At 37.0% G+C, this 21963-nt stretch overlaps 2 protein-coding genes and 1 long non-coding RNA gene across 3 annotated transcripts; all 3 read right to left on the bottom strand.

Moving 5' to 3' along the window:
* Positions 1-4085: 4085 nt before the first annotated feature.
* LOC127434173 (uncharacterized) lies at positions 4086-5374 on the bottom strand. The gene is made up of 3 exons (XR_007895995.1): positions 5316-5374; positions 4312-4483; positions 4086-4134 (listed from the first exon to the last, which is right to left on the bottom strand). It is a non-coding gene; the product is annotated as an uncharacterized LOC127434173 (long non-coding RNA).
* Positions 5375-9047: 3673 nt separating this feature from the next.
* On the bottom strand, positions 9048-11206 carry LOC127434171 (transcription factor 24-like). The gene is made up of 3 exons (XM_051686713.1): positions 10946-11206; positions 10141-10586; positions 9048-9773 (listed from the first exon to the last, which is right to left on the bottom strand). Exons 1-3 carry the CDS (start codon positions 11007-11009, stop codon positions 9672-9674), a joined length of 612 nt encoding a protein of 203 aa, XP_051542673.1. The 5' UTR covers positions 11010-11206; the 3' UTR covers positions 9048-9671.
* Positions 11207-12720: 1514 nt separating this feature from the next.
* Positions 12721-17724, bottom strand: ppp1r42 (protein phosphatase 1, regulatory subunit 42). The gene is made up of 8 exons (XM_051686709.1): positions 17593-17724; positions 17302-17468; positions 16998-17136; positions 16364-16480; positions 14787-14904; positions 14396-14518; positions 13913-14042; positions 12721-13073 (listed from the first exon to the last, which is right to left on the bottom strand). The coding sequence occupies exons 1-8, from the start codon at positions 17722-17724 to the stop codon at positions 13031-13033; spliced, it is 969 nt and encodes a 322-aa protein (XP_051542669.1). The 3' UTR covers positions 12721-13030.
* Between the last annotated feature and the right edge of the window lie 4239 nt (positions 17725-21963).

The following is a 21963-nucleotide window of genomic DNA, read 5'->3' as shown; positions in this document are numbered from 1 at the left end:
ATTTTTAAAGGTCCGACTAAACTGTTCGACCAGGCCATCCGTCTGAGGATGATACATGGTGGTGCGGATCAACTTAATCACCAATAGAGTTCATGACATAAACGAATTGCCCTGATCAGTTATGATCTCTTTCGGAATCCCAACTCAGGAGATAATTGTAAAGAGTGCCTCAGCAACACTGCATGCTGAAATTGCATAATCCACCAAGACTAATACAAAGTGATGTCCCCGTGCCATCCATTCTAATGGCTCAACGATATCCATACCAATTCTTTCAAAGGGGGCCTATATCAACGGAAGAGGGAGCAATGGCGCTTTTGGAGTGGCCAGTGGATTCAACAACTGACATTCGCAACATGCAGCACACCACCTGCATACATCCCTGCGAATGCCCGGCCAATAAAAATGGGCCATGAGATGGTTCAGCATCTTATATTGCCCTAAATGTCCCACCATCGAATTATAAAGAGCTTTTCGGGATTAACTGGGTTGTATCTCAAATCAAATCACTTTATTGTCACACAGCCATTTACACAAGTGCAATGGTGTGTGAAATTCTTGGGTGCAGTTCCGATCAACATAGCAGTCGTGACAGTGATGAGACATATACCAATTTACAATAACATCAAATTAACACAGCACAATTTAAACGTCTGATATACACATAATTACACTCAACAATATACAAATAATAACATACACTGTACAGTATACAATACGCACTATATACACATTATTCAATAAAAATAAAAATACTTTTTTATATATATATATATATATATATAGTAGTATATATAGAATGTACAGTATTGTACTGTATTGACAGGCTGTCGGTTGATAGTCAGTTGTTAAGAGAGAATATAATATAATAATAATATAATTTATGATAGTCCGGTGTGAGATATAAGAGTAAGGGTAATAAAGTGCAGTGCTGATGTATTTTGATCGTGGGAGATCAAGAGTTCAGAAATCTGATTGCTTGGGGGAAGAAGCTATCATGGAGTCGGCTGGTGCGGGTCCTGATGCTGCGATACCGCCTGCCTGATGGTAGCAGTGAGAACAGCCCATGGCTCGGGTGGCTGAAGTCTCTGATGATCCTCCGAGCTTTTTTCACACACCGCCTTGTATATATTTCCTGGAGGGAGGGAAGCTCACCCCCGATGATGTGTCTGGCAGTTCGCACCACCCTTTGCAGTGCTTTGCGGTTGTGGGCGGTGCTATTGCCGTACCAGGCGGAGATGCAGCCAGTCAGAATGCTCTCTTCAGTGCAGGTGTAGAACCGTGTGAGGATGTGGCGGTTCATTCCAAACTTCCTCAGCCGTCTCAGGAAGAGGAGGCACTGATGAGCCTTCTTCACAACGACTTCAGTGTGGATGGACCATGTGAGTTCCTCAATGATGTGGACACCCAGGAACTTGAAGCTGCTGACTATCTCCACTGGTGCTCCATTGATGGTGATGGGACTGTGTTCTCTGTCTTTTTTTCTGAAGTCCACCACAAGCTCCTTTGTCTTACTGACGTTGAGGGAGAGGTTGTGCTCCTGACACCAGAGTGTCAGAGTGTGCACCTCCTCTCTGTAGGCTGTTTCATCATTGTCAGTGATCAGACCTACCACCGTCGTGTCATCGGCAAACTTAATGATGGCATTGGAGCTATGTGTTGCCACACAGTCATGTGTGTACAGGGATACAGTAGTGGGCTGAGAACACAGCCCTGTGGGGCTCCAGTGTTGAGGGTTAGTGATGAGGAGATGTTGCTGCCTATTCTAACCACCTGGCGTCTGCTTGACAGGAAGTCCAGGATCCAGCTGCACAGCGAGCTGTTTAAGCCCAGAGCCCTGAGTTTCTCATCGAGTATCTGTTTTTGATTGAGCATCTTGTTTCACCCGATACAACCGATCTATAATAATTGAAAAGTAGAGACAGGAGAGCGCAACACAGGTCTGAGGTTTTTGACCATCAATTACTCACTTGGTAAAATGCTGGCCAATTCATACCCAAAATCAGCGAATGGGTGAGGCGGGGACTTTTTGTCCATGGAATTGAACAATAACAGGCACTAAAGGGTATTCATGTATATCCCCATGCACACACCTCACCTTCACCTGGCGTGCTATACCCAAAGCCTCACCTTGAACCAAGCTTTGGTGAACTGAAGTCTGATTGCAACCTGAATCCACCAAGGTTTGGTATGTACCCCCTTAAATACTTACTGGTATATGGTATGTCCCTGCTCGATTGAAGACGGGGGGTAGGGACTGAAACAGTAGGGGGAGAAAGAGAGGAAGAGAAAGAAAAGGATTTGCCGTCTCCCGGATACGCTGCCAAGTGGTTCTCAACCAGCTGGACGGCCTCTTCCAGCGATGCCGGAAGGTGGCTCTGGACCCACTCCACCGTTCCCTTCAGCAGATGTTCGACCAACTGCTCCAGCACCACCAGGTAGACGATTTCACTGGCGCCGCGGTCTTTAGCCAGCAACCACCTCCGACAGGCGTCACGGAGCTGTTGGGTGAAGGAAAACAGGCGGCAGAACTCACCAAATGTCAGTGCCCGGAAGCGCTGACGGTGCTGTTTGGGGTTACAGCCGGTCCGTTGCAGGATGGCGCTTTTCAGGTCCGAGTACTCCTGAAGAATCACGACAGGTAGCCGTTGTGCCACAAGCTGAGTCTCCCCTGACAACAATGGCAACAGACAGACTGCCCACTGCGCTCGGGACCACCCCGACCCATGCTTGAAAAGCTCTTTGAAGACTTCGGGGTCGTCCTGTGGTCCCATCTTTGCCAGCGTGATATGAGGCACAGCAGGCGGGGTCGGGGTCATTGCTAGAGTACCCCCCTGTGGCAGCTAGTTCCGGATCACCTGTCGGTCCTCCGCCTGGGCTTGCATCATGGCCTGGAACTGTTGTTGCTGCTCCGACCGCAGCTCCAGAAGGGCCTGATGTTGCATCTGGTGGATGCCAGCGAGGGTTCTGACGATCTCGGCCAGCGGCGAGGATTCCATGACAGTGATCTTCCTCCTTCCTGGGTTTCAGCACCACTGTAACAAAGCCCTTGGTTCCAGGGAATGAGGAAACAGGAGAGTGTACTTCGTTCAAATAATATTTCTTAATTGTTCCTTTTACTTGCTTTTCATTGGAACACCTCTTTAAACACACACAGCTCTGAAGCTCGGCTCTCTCTCCCATCTGCTGCAGTCTCCTTCCCTTTTATCTCCAACTCACAGCTCACTGGGAATACAAAACAGCCAACATTTGAGAAGGGATCATTTTGACAGGCTTTGCGATTTGGATTGTAATATGATAAACATTGGATTATCTCATAATAATGCGGTCATCTCAGTGTTTTCCCGCACAGATTGGGCCATTAGCTCGTGCAGTACCAACTGGAGCTGTCAACGCAGGCTGTTTTTAACGCTGATATGGCATGCATGGCTACATCATGATTTCAATGTTAATTAATTCCATAATGCTGCATTAACGGATATCATACCATTGTCTCAGAGGTCAACGTTTGCTGTTTTAAAAAGAGTTTTGAATGGGTTTTCCTCTCAACATGTGCTTACATGTAAATGCTGGTTTTTACAATGATCACGCTGGTTTTTACACATTAATGTGAAAATGACATTGAATAAAAATGTAATATTACTTGTTCTTATGAGTGTCGACCCCTCTTCATTGTGTGGCTAGTATTATGTCTGCATTGTGCATTTAATAAACTGTTTTTACGGAAAGCGATCTGCCAAAAAGTCATGTCCATTTTTATTACATCCGTAACTCAAGTTCATTTCCCGAAAGATTTGTCTAAACTGAACATTTTCTAATGTCTGCACTGTATCTGCAGGGTTTTATGATTATACATACAAGTGGTTCAATATACTGGCAATGAGAACTTAAGATGAATGTCATGATTTCACTGCAAATATCACGTCAGTAACACGTTAATTGCAGCTTAACAATAGCTATTTTTAACGTGTCAGCAACCTTGACAATGATTCAAAGCCATTTTATATCCGACCATTTTATTTCTCTTGACGAATTAAAATAATCCTGACTTACTTGAATGAAGTCCTGATGGCGAAAACCAGGAGCCTCCGTCTCGTGCCTTCTCAACAAAGGGTGTGCATGATGCAGAAGCAGCTGTGAAGTTTGAGTGAGTAAAGTTGTTCCGAGGGAAGGTTGAATGACACTTATTTGTAAGAAAAATGCTGACAGAGAATGCACCAGACAGGACATTGTCGATAAAATATGAACCACCGATTAAATACATGACTCAGTAACAAGCACAAGTTAATCATAATAATAATAATAAATTACCAGTCTCTCCATCAAGATGCAATTCTCATGTCACCCATTTCCAGTGGCAACCTTGTGGGGAAGATGCTTAGAACAAATACATTAGGTGCTGAAACGTTCTTGCTCAAACTGAGTGCTGGGCAGTCAGCAACTCTGCTCTTGCTTCAGACAGTCACAGAGTCAACAACGCAATCTGGGGTAAACGGCAAAAACATGAAAATCATCATTGCTTTAGGCAGAACTGGTGGCACCCAACAGCCCACAAAACAATTTTGCCTCCAAGTAAACTTTTTCAAAGTTTCACAACGCCAATCACAAAAATATTAAATTCATCATGGCAACAAGCATTTTGTTACAATAATATTTATGTTACATATTCTGCGAAAAAGCTCCAGCGCTTTCATGTAAAATTGAAGTGCAGCATTGACTAGTCAGATAGATAAACTGCAAAAAACATGAAACTCATATTTAAAGCAATAGTAACATGTAAAAAATAAATAAAATTACAAATCTTAATTAAGCTGCAACTCATGTCATCCTATTCCAGTGGCAATCCTTTGATTTGGAGGGGCAAGCAGGCTAGGATCAATTCCATACATTAGTATTGGTTTAATATTTTTACTCCAAGTGGGGTACTGGTAGTTAGCAACTCTGCTCTTGCTTCAGATAGTCACAGTGTCAGCAACCCATTCTGGTCTGATGGGTAAATGGCGAAAATGTGATCATCATCATTGCTTTAGGCAGAACTGTTGGCACCCAACAACCCACAAGACAATTAGCCTCCTAGTAATCTTACTCAATTTCAAAACTCCAATCTAGTCTGAAGAGTACATGGCAAAAATTTGAAATTCATCATAGTACAAGCATTTTGTCCAAAAAATACATAATTTGCTTACATATTCTAGTGTAAAAGACTTTCAAGGTAACTACAGGTGCAGCATTAACAGCCCAGTCTGATTAGATGGATAAACTGCATGAAACGCATTTACAGCAAAAGTGATAATGTGCAAGTGTAAAATAATTACCAATCTTCATTAAGCTGCAAGACTCATATTATCATTTTCCAGCTGCAATCCTTTGATCTGGTGGGGCAAGAAGGCTAGGATCAATTCAATACATTAGTACTGGTTTGATATTTTTACTTTAAGTGGGGTACTGGATAATCAGCAACTCTGCTCTTGCTTCAGATAGTCATGGTGTCAACAACACATTCTGGTCTGATGGGTAAATGGCAAAATGTGATCATCATCATTGCTTCAGGCAGAATTTCTGGTATCCACCAGCTCACAAAACAATTAGCTTCCTTGTACACATTCACTTATTTTAGATTGTTTTCTATTACTCAATCCAATATAAATGTGTCACAAGTTGAGAGAGAGAGAGAAAAAAAGTGTGACATCTAGGCCTAATCAGTTTAGCTTCTTTCTTTTATAGTGGTCCTCTCTCCATTGGCAGCAGCAGCAATCATCCTCATCTGGCTCAACAAAAAAGGATATAAAGTAAATGAAAAGAGCTATCATAATGACAAAAGAGTGGACAGACCTCCCCAAAAATGATCACTAATTACCCATCACGCATTAAGGCCATTGATTTTGTGCTACCTCAAAACAGCAGCACTGAGGGAAGCGCCAATAAGTGAAAAACTCAATTCAACCTCAAAAAGATGACTGATGAACTAGAGGTCAAAAGTCACATGTAACACAGCATGAGTAGATCCTCCCACACCGGCACAACGGCCTGGGCAACACTAGTTTAACTCAAGGTCAGGACCTTTACCAAGACCGTAGCACCTCCAAGTGAGTCTAAGCCCTGATTAAGAATCCAGGCCATGTAAAGACCATTCCCAAAACAGTACGGCCACACAAGGGACAGCAGACCTATACCGGACAGAGCACAGTCCTGCTGACAGCACAGCAAATGGCATAGGGGCTATCTATCACTGGATCTGGGACACGCGCCTGCCAAAATGATTTATAACAGTCCTCCTGGGATGCTTAGAACATTTTCTTGGAGTCATGATTACAGCATGATCATTGGTGTAGAAAGGCTCACCTTGACAGTACACACAATTGATCATACAGACACATTTTCCTTGTCAGGAACAGGCAGATACACATATTCGTAAAATATTAAACTTTGACATCCACTTTAGTGTTCAAGACTTCAAACAGGTCAGGGACTACAGCAAAGTGATCTGATAACATCTCCAAATCTGTCCAAATGCTCAGTTTCACTAAATCTATACACAAAATGAATTATCAACAAGAACTAACTTTATATCTTTTCTCCAAATCTGTTCAAATTCTCAGTTTCATAAGTCTATACACCCAGCTGAAACTATATATACTATGTAAAGCTAATGTAAACCCTGCATCATGTTCTGTGAGCACTTGTTTCTCCTATCACCAACAAAATTCCTTGTGTACGTGTAAATACTTGGCAATAAAGCTCATTCTGATTCTGATATTAACTCTGAAAATTATTATCTTGCTAGAAAAAGCACAGATTTCAGCTGGTCTGACTTGTAACAGAACAGACTAGCTCTAAAAAAAACAAAAAAACACTTGGTGTTAGGATTTTCTGCCCAGTAATGTAGCCTAAAGGAAGGATCTTCATGATGCCACACAAAAAGGGGACAGTGAATACTAATTCCATTCGAATTTATTAATATGTGAATAACAAAATGCCTCACAGACTCATCATGAAAGAAACATTCCTTCTAATTTTCTTCATGAAGACAACTGATCCTTCTACAGAAAGATGTAACACTTAGACTTCAGCTAATTAAAGTCATTTTGTTCAATTAAGCGATCGATTGTTCTGTATGGAACAAGCTTTTAGACCAACCACTTGGGCAAACCAAGATGCAAAAATCTTCAACGAGCTTCTAACCTTGTGAAGATCAAAGCCACATATCACTGCTGTACTGTTCAAACGCATGTTAATAAATACATATAAATTATTTCGGTACCATTAAGTAAATATAATTTACCTCAGTTATACCGGTGCAATGTGCAGCACTCCTGGAAAGAAAACGCATGAACCTAAATGATGTCGCGCATGCGTACTTTTTTTCGTACCTCCTGGAGTGAGCACATGCGCAGTTCTAATTATTTTAAGCTCGCGCTCACCGGGTGTTAGGTTTATTTGTCGTTTGCTTGTTGAGCGCCGTTGGAGGAAAGTGTTTTATTCTAAGGGGATTGTCATAGGACTGCTTTTAACAATAGTAGACCTGTGTTGATTTCGAATGATCACTGTACATCAATTAATCTCTTTTTAGTAGGCTACCCAAGCATACGATTATGTATTTATTTTTCTTTCTTTTCCCCCCACAAATTTGCACGCTTAACCATTGCTATCTCAAACACACCTCCTCACACAGTGTAAAGATAAATAATTAAGACAAAAATAATTAAAAGAAATTAATAATAAAACAATAAAAGAAAACCTGGACAGACATTTGGATAAATAGATACACTGTAAAAAATGTCTGTAATTTGAACGGTAAAAGACTGTAAAAATGCTACAGGGGAAAAAAAAAACGTTAATTGATTAATGAGTATTAACTGTAAAATATACAGTAACATTTTTTTAATATATTGTAATACATTTAATATATTAGTTTTTACGATAAAATGTTGTAAAAATGACATTTGTTAGATGTAAAAAGTATGATTTTCCTGTATAATTAATGGTAAAAATGTACATTGTTTAACATGTACAGTAAATGATTGTTAAAATTACAGTTAAAAACAATAATCGGGCGTTCCCACAATTCCCTGCATGACCCATCATATTTCATTATATTTTATGGGAATAGTTATGTTTCTTCTTATTTTAATATCAGTTACGTACACTGGGGTGTTCTGTTTTATATTTAATGTAGTTTAGTTAATATTTACTGCATTATTTAAATTTCACAAGTGTTACACTGATGGTGTTTAGTGTTTGTGAGTGACACTGAGCGCTGTCTCTACGTGTTTATTAGTCATTGCTCCTGGAAGAGCCTCTATTGATTAACTTCATGTCATCATGTGCTTTTCTGTAATTCTTACGGTGATTAACAATAGAAGGATTTTTAGAAGGTTAATATCAAGTTTGTGACGTATTTTTTATTTTTATTTTTTATTTTTATTTTTTTTTACAGTGCCAGTGTGATCATGTAAATTACAACAGTTTTAAAATTTACAGGTTGTTCTGTAAAGTTGTTTACATTTTACATATTGTTTATTTTTTTACATATTTATTCTGGCAACCACAGCTGGCAAGTTTTTTTTTATTTATTTTTTTGTAAAAAGAACAGGATTTTTTTTTTTACAGGGTAGGATACAAATAAATACATATCCATCCATCCAGCCAGCCGGACAGATAAATTCCTTCAAACAGGTTTTACAGGGCAAAGCAACATTCAAATGACAAGAAGAATTGACAGTGTTGTCCACAACCTTGTTGTTTCAGTGACATTTTTAAAGCGTTAAATGTTTCTATAAGCAATTTTACAGCATGATGCCATTATAATAGTTACATCAGAAGTACATTAAAATGTTTAAGATAAAAACATAGATAATATAAAACTTTTGATGGATGTCAAATATTTTGCACCCAGTTTTTGTAATTCCTAAATTGCTTGCGATGAGAACACACCCGGCATTATGGTCTTCGTTATATTGTGAAGGGTTTAGTTCAGTAAAACATCCTGTATGAGAATAAAAAACTTGAGATCAGTGTAATTTCAGTTTAAAAATCCTTTTATTTTATTTACCATTCCACATGTACACTTGCACCAATTCACGCGAAAAAAGAATGAAGAAGAGTGAAAAGGGGACCGTGATGCTATTGTTGCGACTTTGACAGACCACTTCACATGACGAATGTTTAGTTATTCACACATGCATTTAGTGCAAATGTTGTAACAGAAAGTGCATAGCCAACAGCTCAAGCATGACAGCTCATTAACCCAACACACGGAGTACAATTTTACCAACAAGTACAGAACTGCAAGGTACGGAAGTCTGAACAGATCCACAGCTTTTTCAGCCTTTTCAAAACACACAATTTGTTTAATATTTTAATCTTATTTACATATTTGAAATAATAGGGATATATTAATATGCACATCCAAGTATATGGCACCATTCACTGCTAACTGATCCTCATTTCAATATGAAAAACATAAATTGAATTTTTGTTGAGCTGCTGCGTAAAACAACCTTCTTAAGTTTAAGGCTGTCACTAAACCATTTATGCAACAAAAATACTGTCATGGAGTTCTCCACCCAAAAAAAAAAAAAAAAAAAAAAAAAAACCATTTAAAAATCCAGCAATAATTTTAACCTTCATTTTTGTCATCGTTATCTCAAAAAGTCTCACGTGCAAATGATCTATATTTGTGATGACGACGAAGACGCCCCTTGATTTTCATTTGAGTTTCCCAGGAACTGGCCAGTGGCACCGATATATAACCTTGAACGCATTGGCCATTTCTGAAAGACAAAATAAAAACGATAAATAGAGACAATTATTCACCTTCTTTTTTGTTATTAACATTTTTATTGATTCCATTCATAAAAAACCAATAGACACAACATAAAATACGGAATCAGATATATAAATTAAACCCTTCCCCAATTATTCACCTTCTTAACTGTTTCGCATAAATTCTTCATGCATAAAAGTAAGAATTTTTAACCTTGAACAAAAATTATGTAAGTACATTTTGAAACACATTTAAAATATTTTGTCGTTTTATGGGCTACATTTATAGCCAATATATTTATATCTATTTCATGTTGTTTGTACACATTAGACAACTTGATTTACCATGCAATTTACAAGAGAATTAAGACTTACTTTCACGGGATGTAAGTAACCATCTCCTTTGAGTGAGTTTAAAGCTTCGGTTTGTTTTGTGTTCTCCCCCTCTTCCATTCCCTCCTCTTGCAAGGTTCTCGTTAAATGCGCTATGTATGTGGTTGCCAGTATCAAAACGTCGAGTTTGGATAGTTTGGTGTCCGGTGGCACCGATGGTAATGTTCTCTGTAGCTCGAGGAACGCGTGTCTGAGGGTCTGCACGCGACTTCTCTCGCGCGCCGCGTTGGCTGCTGCCGGTCGCCCTCTGCCACCAAGGCCACCGGACGGGACCACCCTGGAGCGAGACAGGGCCTCTGTGCGCCGGCTGTCCGCTGAGAGCGTGTCAGGACTGGGGCTTGAGTTGGGGCTGGATGCGGGACTGTCATCCATAACTGTCACAGAACCACTGCCATCCATATGGATTGTCTGTCTTCCAGCTTCTTTATCTAGATAATGACATATAATAACACACGTGTTAACACGTGCAAACAGATTTAAACTTTCTCAGGTATGTGCACTTTTATATAGCCTATAGTATGCCTAAAAACATGTTTGGTTAAGCATCATTTAATGTACCCTATATTTTTATTCTTAGCTTGCTAATAAAAAAAAAAAAAAAACTTTTTTTATATTCACTTTTTGTTTTTTACTGTGAGTTGCCCATATTTTTATAAAATAATTGTAGCCAGACAAGATTAGGTCTTGCAGATCTTATGCAATCTCTACCACAGACATGTTAATTAGACTTGATGGTTATTGTAATGTTGGTTATTGAGAAGTTACTCAAATCAACAGAAAAGCATACCTGTATTGTCGTTTGTGTGCTGTCCTAAAAACCAAACGTCAAGGCATAAAAACTTCTCTTGCATAAAGTTTCGTTGCGCTGCTCGGCAAAAGCTCCGTAGTGAAAGAACAGTCACTTTCCCTTTGCAAAAATATACAAATATCCAGTCACAGCGGAAAGTAGAGATATATGTCCGTGCACACGCAGAGTCCTCACCTGAATGAGTGCGTAAAGTCTCAGGAGTCTCTAATTTATTGGAAAACACAAAGAGCTGACAAGTGTTTCACTCTGGTGCAATTAATCAAAAGCCTTTAAACTCTGGCAACTGGAGCGACGCTGTTTTCCCTTCGCATCAGTAGGAGGGCACAGTCCATTTTCCGACGCCAGAGGCAGCATTTTTCGTCCTCCCAGAGTTTTTAACTCACATTGCTGTTCAAACCACAACTTCAGAAAATTATATGAAATATTGTTTAAGCAAGAAAGAAACAGGCTATTCATTATTCAGTGAAAAATGATGTGGTTGTCGTGATTAAAAATGTAATCATTTTCAAGCTGCCAAAGAGATAATTTTAAATATGAACTATCAGATTTGTGCTGTGGTAACTGCATGGTGCTGTCAACAACATGAGACTCTTCATTAACATCTAAAAGAAAATAATATTGGTGGTATATTTAGAACCGTAGACAATGTGTGTGCAACTTCATTTTCTGGGACAAAGCCAATAAATAAACTCTAAACACTGCAATCAACTGGCAAGCATGAGGAAATTCTTGTGAGACTCCTAAATTAATCATTCTGTTTTCCAAAGTCCGCAAACGGAGATGTGGGAGAATTAATGAATGGAATTATTCATAACATGTACATCTCAGACTGTTCTTAATAAACATTGTTTTTGTTAGGATGAAGTAACAGTATTGCCCCCTGGCCAATAATTATAAAGCAGAGCAAATGAGGTTAAGTAAGCTTCTCTGCCTAATTACTCTACATCTTTCAGAGGTTATACCCTGGTGTAGTTATTAAACTCAAATATGCAGGTATTACGTTCATACGCTCACCTTACAGTGCATATACCCTGTCTAAACACACACACACACACACACACACACACACACAACGATTTATATTGCCTTCCTGACTAGACATATGCTTAAAGTTGATTAGCCTATTGGATATTGAATAAGTTGAAATAATTTTAATGCAAAAAAAAAAAAAAGTTCTGTCAGAATATGTGTTATGAATCTATGGGTTTGAATCTAAATGACTGCATTATATAATGCATTAATATATGCATTATTTGTTAAAATACCGAGTTTCATAATCGGTCTTTTATTAATGCTCTGGTGGACTGCAAATATCCACGACAACAGCAAAATGTAACCTATGTTTGATGACATAAATTACAAGTAACTAAAATCATAACTAAAAGCTTACAATCATTTTTATTAGAGAGACTAGATGTACCATAATCTGTTATTTAATTTTGAGATTTGGTCATTTAATTTACTTTTTTTTTTTTCTTAATGATCTAACTAGCAAAATTAAATTACATTCAGGCTATGAAATATTCTAATATATTTTATGAATTAAATATTTTACAATATCTATTAAAAAGTCTTTCATAATAACACTGAATAACTTATCCTTGAACCCTAAACACAATGTACAAAACATAATTATGCCTTTTGTGAATGTAATTATTGAATTATTGATTTAAAATTTTAGTCGTAATTTGCTGGTATTTAAAAAAAAAAAAAAAAACTTCAACATTTTACAAATTATATTTATTACCGTCAAGCACACAGACAAATATTTTAAACAGAATTTCAGAAATAGAATCTTCAAATAGAATTTGACTATGCACACCTTCAAACAAGACAGTGTAACAGACTTTTCAAGAGAGTGTTTTGATAACAAAAGGGTAAAACTACTCAGAAATTTATATTTCATATCAGTGACTATAAGAGAGTGGACAGAGATGAAAAACACATTCACATTTTTGAGAGCATTCAGGAAAATCCCTGAAATAAGTATTCCTGAGTCAAATTCAATAGAGCCATTTAAGGACACTAAAAAGGTTTTTTTACTTAGTAATTTGTCTTAGATTTTCAGGGTCTGCTACTCCTCACCAGAATATTCTGCCGCCTTGACCTATGAACAATTGCAGTCATGAATTGACAAATAAAAATATATAAAAAAGACATAAATTACCTTAAAAATATTCACCACTGCATCACATATTCATTTCTTCTAAACAATAATTCAAATAATTTCTAATTATTGACTTTCATGAGTTTTGTGTGATTCATTAATAGAAATTTAAAAAAGCTAAGAACATTGTAAATTCACTATGCATATGTAAAATGCATGTAAAGTGCATACACTAAAATACGCTTCTGTAAATTATCTCTACACAACCTTCTGTTACTGGACAAGCAGATTAGGGCTTTACACAACTGCAGTTCAGCATTCTCATCATTCATATTCCTCATACATTAATACTGATGCTGATTACAGTTTTTCTCACTAGATACAGAGATATCCTGCTCATATTTATGATAGATATGTCAGTGGACCATTTCTGCATTTCAAATGCCACACACTGATAAAGAAACTATAAAGTTATAACCTACTGTATATTAGAATTAACATGTCTAGGAAATGAGACATCAAAGGGGTATGATTTCTGCAGTAGAACTAGCTAATGTCAATTTACACAGAGTAGCGCAGAACTATGGTTAACCTCAGGCCAGTTCTAAAGGAAAACGCTGTTTATTTGCATTGGTGGAAAATTAGACTTATGAGTCATATAACTTGACAAATAGCAGGCATTTATACAGCATGTCTGAAGGAAGCAAATAAGCAGTTACATTAAGTACATTTTCTCTCCCTGTACATGTGAGTTTTAGGTGTTTTTTATATAAGCAAATTTAAATGACAAATATGCATTTTTAAAAAATTAGCAAGGTAGAAATTTTCATTGTTCATACCTTCCTCCTCTGCTGTCTGCTCGAATTTGGTCTTGCCGAAATTTTACGCCAGGCCTCCTATAATCTGACGGGCTAAGAGAGCTGGTGTGGTCACAGGCAAAGGGATGTTGGGGGCCCATGTGAAAATCAGCTGAAGCAAAACATGGAGTGAGTCACATATCTTTTTAAGGAACGGAGAGATCATGACACATGGGACATGCATGGCAAATTCAACCACATGCTGATGATATAAAATGCTGCAATGCCGTAAATGGCCTATTGACTAATACAAGAAATGCAGCAACAATAACAAGAAAACGCTCCTGGTAAAAGTAAATGATTGTAAATATTAACAAGAACGATTTATCAGTTAGACTGTAATGTACTCAATACAGACATTTAATTTGTAATATAAATGCTGCAGTAAGTTGTTTATATTATTATTTTATTTTATGTCTAATAAATAATTTAATTAAACAATGAAACAGCAATGCTCATACACACTTGAAACTGGATTTGTGATTTGTCCTTTCCTGTCATCTAGTTTCTTCTTTGCACCTTTAGAGGTTTTCCAGTTGATGAGAAACTGCCTAGACAACTCATTTATTTGTTTTCCATCAAGGTCCTCTAAACATCAGAAAGATACAAAAAGAAAAGGTTTTTGTGCATTTTTTCACCAAAACAGAGTTATTAGTAATATCAATCATAAGGACAACACTAATAAAAAATATATAATTAAATTATTTTAGTATATTAATACATAAACATTTAATGATAGGTCTAACAATAATGTGTGATTAGTCAAATCATTCAGAAGGCCAACGATTCATTTACTATAAAAATCAATCAATTATTTTATTAATTAAAAGCACATAATTACTCTTATTTTTCTCACCTAAAATTTTGCAGACAGTTATTAATCTGTCCCTGTATTTAGGTTTGTGACTCACAGGATTTCTACTCAGATCCAGTAGATGCAGTTGAGACCACTGGCCGAACACTGTCTCTAACTCCTGAAAGCAAAAAGGCATAATCGATAAAGGCATTAAATCTCACTTTAATCCTTAATAAATAATTTTTATAGGGATAAACAACTTATCTCAAATTTCCCAATTGCATACTGCCAAAATATTGTAACACTGAGCAGATTTTGCAGCTCAATATAAAACATATTTAGCCCAAGATTTGCAGGTTAAAATATTGTAATGGCATCATATTTAAGACAAATAGGCCACAAGGTCAAAAAACAATTTAGACTGAAATTCAGAGGATGAAAGTGTAAACAAGACATCAGCTTGTTTTAATAAATACTGTCACTTGGACTGCGTGACTAACAAGTTCCCCTGGGCAGTAGTCCTCAAGCATGTTGCCTGCAGTGTATGTTTATCTAAGGACACATTAATCCAGGATGGAAATATGAATACTCTCTGGACACGCTCTGATTGTTCATTGCCTTCCTGTCTCAACTAAAGTGCTTCCACTTTTCAGTCCACGTGCAATCAGCTCTATCGGGACCCCAGTGAGCCACACACTCTCAGGCTTTGATAAATGATCATGTCAGGTCTGTCACTCTGAGGGCTTGGCTGGGAACTGCCCAGCGCCAAATTGCCCTCCAATGTGCAATGCACTCCTCAGCCCCACACTGGACTAATGATGGCCAGTTATGAACCTGTATTTGACCAGAGCTTCGATCCCTATCTGCACTGTCTGGCCATGTGCCACTAACAGCCTCTGCAGTACCCATTTGTCACTCGGCTGACTGCCTGTCATAATTTTTTTTTTAAATCCATAATGTTTCTTCTGGAATTGGACCATGCTGCATAAAGGAGGAATTGATCCTTTGGGTGCTGTCGTCACTAAATCAATAATGGTAAAGGGGTTGTATAAATTAAAGGAGATATCTGCTAAACATGAAAGCTTCCTCTGACACATGGATCACTATTATCGGCGGCAGTTGCTGAGAGGATTGTCTTTTGTGCTGTTGGCCAAAGTTACTGCTAAGCTACTTGTAGTGTTACTTCTTACACTTACATTTTCAGAATAAGTTACATTTCAGCTTTAGTTTCCCAAAAAGGAAGCTATATATTTGAGTCAAAAGATTTTTTTAATATAAGGCTGAAGTTATAAGGGGCACTGAGTGTATTTCAGAGGAAAGTCAGTTCACTAAGGAAGGAGGAAAACTTGTGCTTGTTTAAATTGTCAGCAGAAATTGTCCCTGGAGACCAGCCTGCTGATTTGTTGAATAATTTTGACCCTGTGTAAGTCTGGAGACTGCTGGCAGGATTTGTAGGATTATGTTTTAGCACTGCTCTCCCTCTATAATTTCACACTTCATATTTTTCTACAGGAAATCATTTATAATTCCTATAGAAGCATGCTACTTAAATAAAATAATTATTTTTATAAAATGGCCATTCTTTGTTAATTTTCTTTTTAATGGATTTTGGAAATGTAGAGGAGATGATATTTTACCTGAATGTCCTGTAGCTGGTTATCAGCAGCAAAAAGATGGGTCAATTTTTTGAGAGGAGCCATGTCCCATATCTCATCAATGTTATTTTTGCTGATATTTAGAATGCACAGAGATTCCTGGAAGGATGAAATTTGATATTGTTGTCATTAGACACTTAAAAGTTTAAACCAGTCCCACTTCTGAGGAATCAATGAAGATTTCACTGAGTTAGTCAAAGGGGAGCATTAAGAGATGTTTTTTGGGGGGGAAATTGGGTGCACTTACACTTGCAATTTCATTAATTATCAAAATAAACAAAATTCCCAACTTTTCAGTTTGTTTACCTATAGCCTAGGTGGTAAACATTCCCTGTTGATTTGTCAAACCAGTAGCAGCCACAGAGACCTCTTTTACCCTCATCAAATTTTGCACAGAACTTCTTTGATACAAATCTTGGTACATGTGTTTTAGCTTCATCTATCTAAGCTATGCCTCTCATCTGACAGCAAACTCACAAGATGCTTCAGGACAATGTGCTATATGAATCTAAATCTAAATCATAAAACACCCTCTGCAAGGTTCTGTAGTCTTCAAGGCTTGCAGTTAATGTGTACTGCGGTGCATGAATGTTAAATGCAGCAATGAGTTACTCACGGAGAGGCTGGAAATAGAACGGGGGTCAAAAACCAGCTTTTCTCCACGGGGTAGTCTCTGGCCTTCAATATGCAGCTCCTTCAGACTTTTCAACTCCTCTAAACCCTCAACCACAGTGATGCTATTTCCTCCCAGGAACCTCAAAAATAGAAATAGTAACACCTACATCCATGGCCCTTTCCTTAATTAGATGTGCACTACATTTCAATAGAAAATATTAACATCAATGCAAGCAGGAATGTTACTGTGAAATAGTAAATACATCCAGCCCAAATATGTTGCTAGCATACTTTCATATACTTACAGTTTGGAGAGCTTGTGTAGAGATGAGAGGTTCTCAATGTGAGAGATATTGTTATTCTGCATGTATAAGTGTGTAAGGTTTGAGGCAAATCCCAAATTGCAGATTTGTGATATTTGGTTATCATATAGGTAAAGAACAGTAAGGTTTTTGCACATTGATAGATCATCCTATATGTTTGAGAGGGGAAAACAAAATAATAAATAAACAACAACAATATAATATTAATTTGATGTCAATTAGAATTTATAATAGAATTGAAGTCATTTTCAAAGATAAAAAAAAAAAACTTACAATGTCCTCTATATTTTTGTTTGAGAAGTTGAGATGGGTCAGTTTTTTAAGATATTGCTGGAGAGATTCACTTCTGCTCATTTTTAAATGATTGCTTGATTTAGCAATCAGTTGCACTGTCAGACGAACCATAATGACTTGGTGCGCAAAACTATCTCCAGATTTCTCTTCAGCAACTGTATGGTAAGAAGACAATGATGTCAGCATGTCAAGGGAATAAGGTGATTAATGAGAACCAAAAATCCGAAACACTATACAAGAAAATATGATTGACTAGTTTTTAGAGGATTGACCTGTATGGATAGAGAATATGTGGCTGTATGGATTTTAAATGTCTTTGAATGGGTTTTGAATTTAAATGTCTTTAAATGGGTTTTAAAGGTATAATTGATGAAGTCAATTAGGTTGCTGTGAGAAGATCATTATTTCTTTGATGTTACATACTTGAGAGACAGAAACAGTCAATTGACCCTCAAACCTTTGTCAAGCTACATATTATCTTTGAATAGTAAGAACGAGGCCAAAGGTGAAAGAGCCAGGGGACCTAACCTAAGATTATTGTCAAGGTAGATCAGTTTTCCATGAAAAAAGAGCCCGATCTCCTTGAGATTTACAATGTCTATAAGCTTGACCCTGCAAATCTGCATGCTGTATATTTGCAGTAAATTTCTAGTCCTGGAAAACACCTATCATTAACAAAAAAAAAAAAAAAAAAAAAAAAAAAGTGTTTTTGCTGCTTGTTCAATTTACTTATTTAAAATAAACTAAAGCAATACAATTCTAGAAAATTTTGTCACAACTTGATTTCATTGCGTTCTATCCATTTAAATTTGTAAAATGGAAGTTTACTTAATCCATTTGAGTTGGGACTACATGAATACTTTTTGTGGTGTTAATGTAGCATTGATGAATTTCCATTTCCCAGCATGCTTTGAAATTTTATTCATTTATTTGAGCAAGATGAAACTAGGAGGAGATTTGTTGATGCTTAATGTTCTGTTATGCTGGTATTTCAAAAATTATCTGTTATGCTGGAGTTTTGGGGGTTACCATTGTGGTGAAGAATGCCGCTTTATACTTAGGTTGAGGATGGACATTCTCTTTCAAGTGATATTTGATTGCTGCTTAGCTCTAAACAGTTGCTATTAAATTGACAATGCAACAGTTTTACTGGCCTTACACTTGTTCACATGACATACTCATGATTAATAAAATAAAATATGTTGGACCAACATGAGAAAATTTATTAAATCAACCATAGTAATTTGAGTTTGATTAACCTAATGAAGTTGAGTTTAAACTACTATAGTACATTAATTTGATGTAATCCAACTAAATAATGTAAGTTCAATGAAAATTTGAGGTAAATTTGTCATTTGAGGTAAACTTGTATTGAACCTGCAATATTCCTTTAAAGGGATAGTTCCCCAAAAATGAAAATGCTCTCATTATTTACTCACCCTCATAATATCCCAGGTGTGTATGACTTTCTTTCTTCTCCTGAACACATTAAAAATAAAATAAAAATAAAATAAATCTTAACTCAGTAGGTCCTTAAAATGCAAGTGAATGGAGATTTCTCTTTTGAAGCTCCAAAAATCACAGATATTCAGCATAAACATCATCCATACGACTCCAACTGTTAAATTAATGTCTTCTAAAGTGACACGATTGCTTTTGGTGCGAAAAAGATAAACATTTAAGTACTTTTTTTTTTTTTTTACTCTAAATCATGCTTCTGGTCAGGAGCGGTACGCGTGTGATGCAATCGCATTGGCATTTGATACACGCGAGAACTAACGCAAGTGCGTCACAGCCGTAAGAGCAGTGCTGTTTACAAGTGATAAGGAAGAACGCTGTCCAGTAGCTTAGTTGATTTAGGTTTAGATTTGTATTTATCTGTTTCTTTACTCTTAATGGTGCATTTGTGTGCTCATCCTGGATGTCTCAACCGAGTGCCGAACGTGAGATTACCTCTGTATCATGGCAACGTGAATATGCCACACGAGAGACTGCTTAAACTCCACTCTCTCGTGAAGATTACCAGAATTAATCGTGTTGTTTAGAAGACATTAATTTAACCGCTCGAGTCGTATCGATGACATTTATGCTGACTGTCTGTGATTTTGGAGGTTCAAAAGAGAAATCTCCATTCACTTGCATTTTAAAGACCTACTGAGCTTAGATATTTTTCTATTTTTTTCTTTAAATGTGTTCTGGTGAAGAAAGTCATACACTCCTGGGATATCATGAGTGTGAGTAAATAATGAGATAATTTTCCTTTTTATGTGAACTATCCCTTTAAGTTTACCTGAAAGACCTCCTTAGCAAGACCTTGGCTGATATTTTATTCCCTGAGCTTAGGTTCTCTCTACACTGTCTTGACAACCGTTGACATTGCACACTAGGACAAAAATAAAGGGAATACATACATCAACACATGACAGCAGGTCGGTTTTACACTTGATCTTAAAGCAGCAGACTGCAGGGAGATGACATAGGGAGCCTATTAAAATCAATAACTTTCTGTGGTAAAACTCTAGGGAACTGCAGAGACAGCAGTCAATCATTATAATATATTGCAGTATGTTTAACTAGGCTATATGCATAGCTCCCTTGTTAGTAAAGAAAAGCAAGTTAGGCGTGTAAAGTACATAAATGCAATCTAAAAGGCATACTGGCATTTTTGTTTCGGTATAGATATAACAATGAAGCGTCTGATTCAGTAGCAAAAGCTATTATTCTAGATCTCCTGGCATTACATACCTTAATGCAGCCAGCAGTCCGTCATAGCTAATGTTGTATATTAACTGTCATCACCTATGAACGCAAGCTGTTTTGCTCGCTTTTAAATGTTTTTATTTTCCTGTTGTCTCGACTTTGTTTAGGAAACGAGGGCCGCTGTTGCTATGGCGACACGACGCACGAGCGCGAGGTCAGTTTGCACGCGCCAAAATTGATTGGGAAGTTAAAATCTGATGTTGAAAGGAGTTTACAGGAGTGTCCGCAGAGAATGCTTTCTTTGCCAAGTTTTACATGGTAAATTCTACACTGAATTGATGAAAAGTTTTTGATTGCAGCAGTGTTGGGTGTAATGCATTACTAAGTAATGCATTACTGTAATTAAATAAACTTTTCCTTGGAAAAAGTAAGGGATTACTATTCATTTTTAATAATTTAATTACAGTTACTTCTGATGTAATTGCATTAAATAATGTACAGACAATAGAACAATTCAATATAAAACAATAGTGAATTTAAAATCGAAATGTAACATCTACTGTTAAAATAGAAGTTTTCTAATTTAACGCTGCCCCCTTAAATTCTTTGGCCAGTTCAAGAATAATTTATTTGATTTTAAATTATTCATTTGAAAGAATTAAAAGAACAATACAAGGTCAGACATGAAACTGTTCATCTGGTCGAGGTTGATTTGGGTTTTAGAAAGTAATTAGTAATACGTAATGTAATTACTTTTCAGACAGAGTAATTAGTACAGTAATCTAATTACACTGCAGAAGATGTAATTAGTAGTTAGTAATTCATTACTTTTTTTAGAGTAACTTACCCAACACTGATGATGAGTAATGTAGAACAAACCTCTAACAAAGGAATTACAATGAACACAAAGTTCAGAATCTACTGTGATTAATTGATTAATTGAAATTAACTGAACATGTGCACTGTGCATTAGATTATTTCAAAAGTAACGCAGGCAAGAAAACAATGCTGTGAAATAATTTGCCCATTTTTCTGAAAAAATAAAAATAATAATAATAATAATATAATTTAAATTATTGGCATGCAACCATTGCACCCTTTGACCTTTTTAACATTCATTACAAGTATTTGAAAACAGGATTTAAGTCACATTTGTTTCAGTCAAAAAACATTTACTATCTTGGCTGACATTAATATTATGAAATTATTGAGAGGGATTTTATCTTTATATCGATATGTTCATGTAAATGCACAGAAAAAGAAACATTCTTGTCTAGAATTATACGGGATACTGTTACAGGTTCCAGAATTGCTGAGTGTATTTATTTTGACAACATTAGTTTCACTCAAGCTCAAGACTGCAGAAATGCATTTTTGCCCTTTGTGTTTTGCAGAGAGAGAGAGAGAAATGTTGGGGAAGAAAAACTAAGAGTTACACCAAACCTGGGGCCACCCTTCAGGTTTAAAGGAGACAAGAAGACCCTCAAGCATTTACTTCCTGAAATCAGAAACCATGTTTATCAGCTTCAGCTGATGGAACTGAACATTTCCCTCACTCATTCCAAGCTCAAATTGCTGCCCCTAAAAATGCATATCAGTTGCGGAGAAGTGGGCTTAATCACTGCGGTGACCCCCGTATTGTTATATACT

This window comes from Myxocyprinus asiaticus, chromosome 44 (assembly GCF_019703515.2).
Source record: "Myxocyprinus asiaticus isolate MX2 ecotype Aquarium Trade chromosome 44, UBuf_Myxa_2, whole genome shotgun sequence".
Taxonomy (NCBI): domain Eukaryota; kingdom Metazoa; phylum Chordata; class Actinopteri; order Cypriniformes; family Catostomidae; genus Myxocyprinus; species Myxocyprinus asiaticus.
Note: the sequence above shows the minus strand (reverse complement) of the source record. Positions and strands in the feature narration are given on the sequence as shown.

What these genes read in the sequence shown, in the direction of transcription:
- LOC127434171 (XM_051686713.1), bottom strand. Translation starts at nt 11,009, where the DNA reads ATGCAAGAGAAGTTTTTATGCCTTGACGTTTGGTTTTTAGGACAGCAC. An exon ending in GCACACAAACGACAATACAG is followed by an intron (nt 10,587 to 10,945) that starts GTATGCTTTTCT and finishes GTCATTATCTAG; the next exon opens with ATAAAGAAGCTGGAAGACAG. An exon ending in GTTACTTACATCCCGTGAAA is followed by an intron (nt 9,774 to 10,140) that starts GTAAGTCTTAAT and finishes TTTGTCTTTCAG; the next exon opens with AAATGGCCAATGCGTTCAAG.
- ppp1r42 (XM_051686709.1), bottom strand. Translation starts at nt 17,724, where the DNA reads ATGGTTCGTCTGACAGTGCAACTGATTGCTAAATCAAGCAATCATTTA. An exon ending in CTACACAAGCTCTCCAAACT is followed by an intron (nt 17,137 to 17,301) that starts GTAAGTATATGA and finishes TCTATTTTTGAG; the next exon opens with GTTCCTGGGAGGAAATAGCA. An exon ending in ACCAGCTACAGGACATTCAG is followed by an intron (nt 14,905 to 16,363) that starts GTAAAATATCAT and finishes TTTTGCTTTCAG; the next exon opens with GAGTTAGAGACAGTGTTCGG.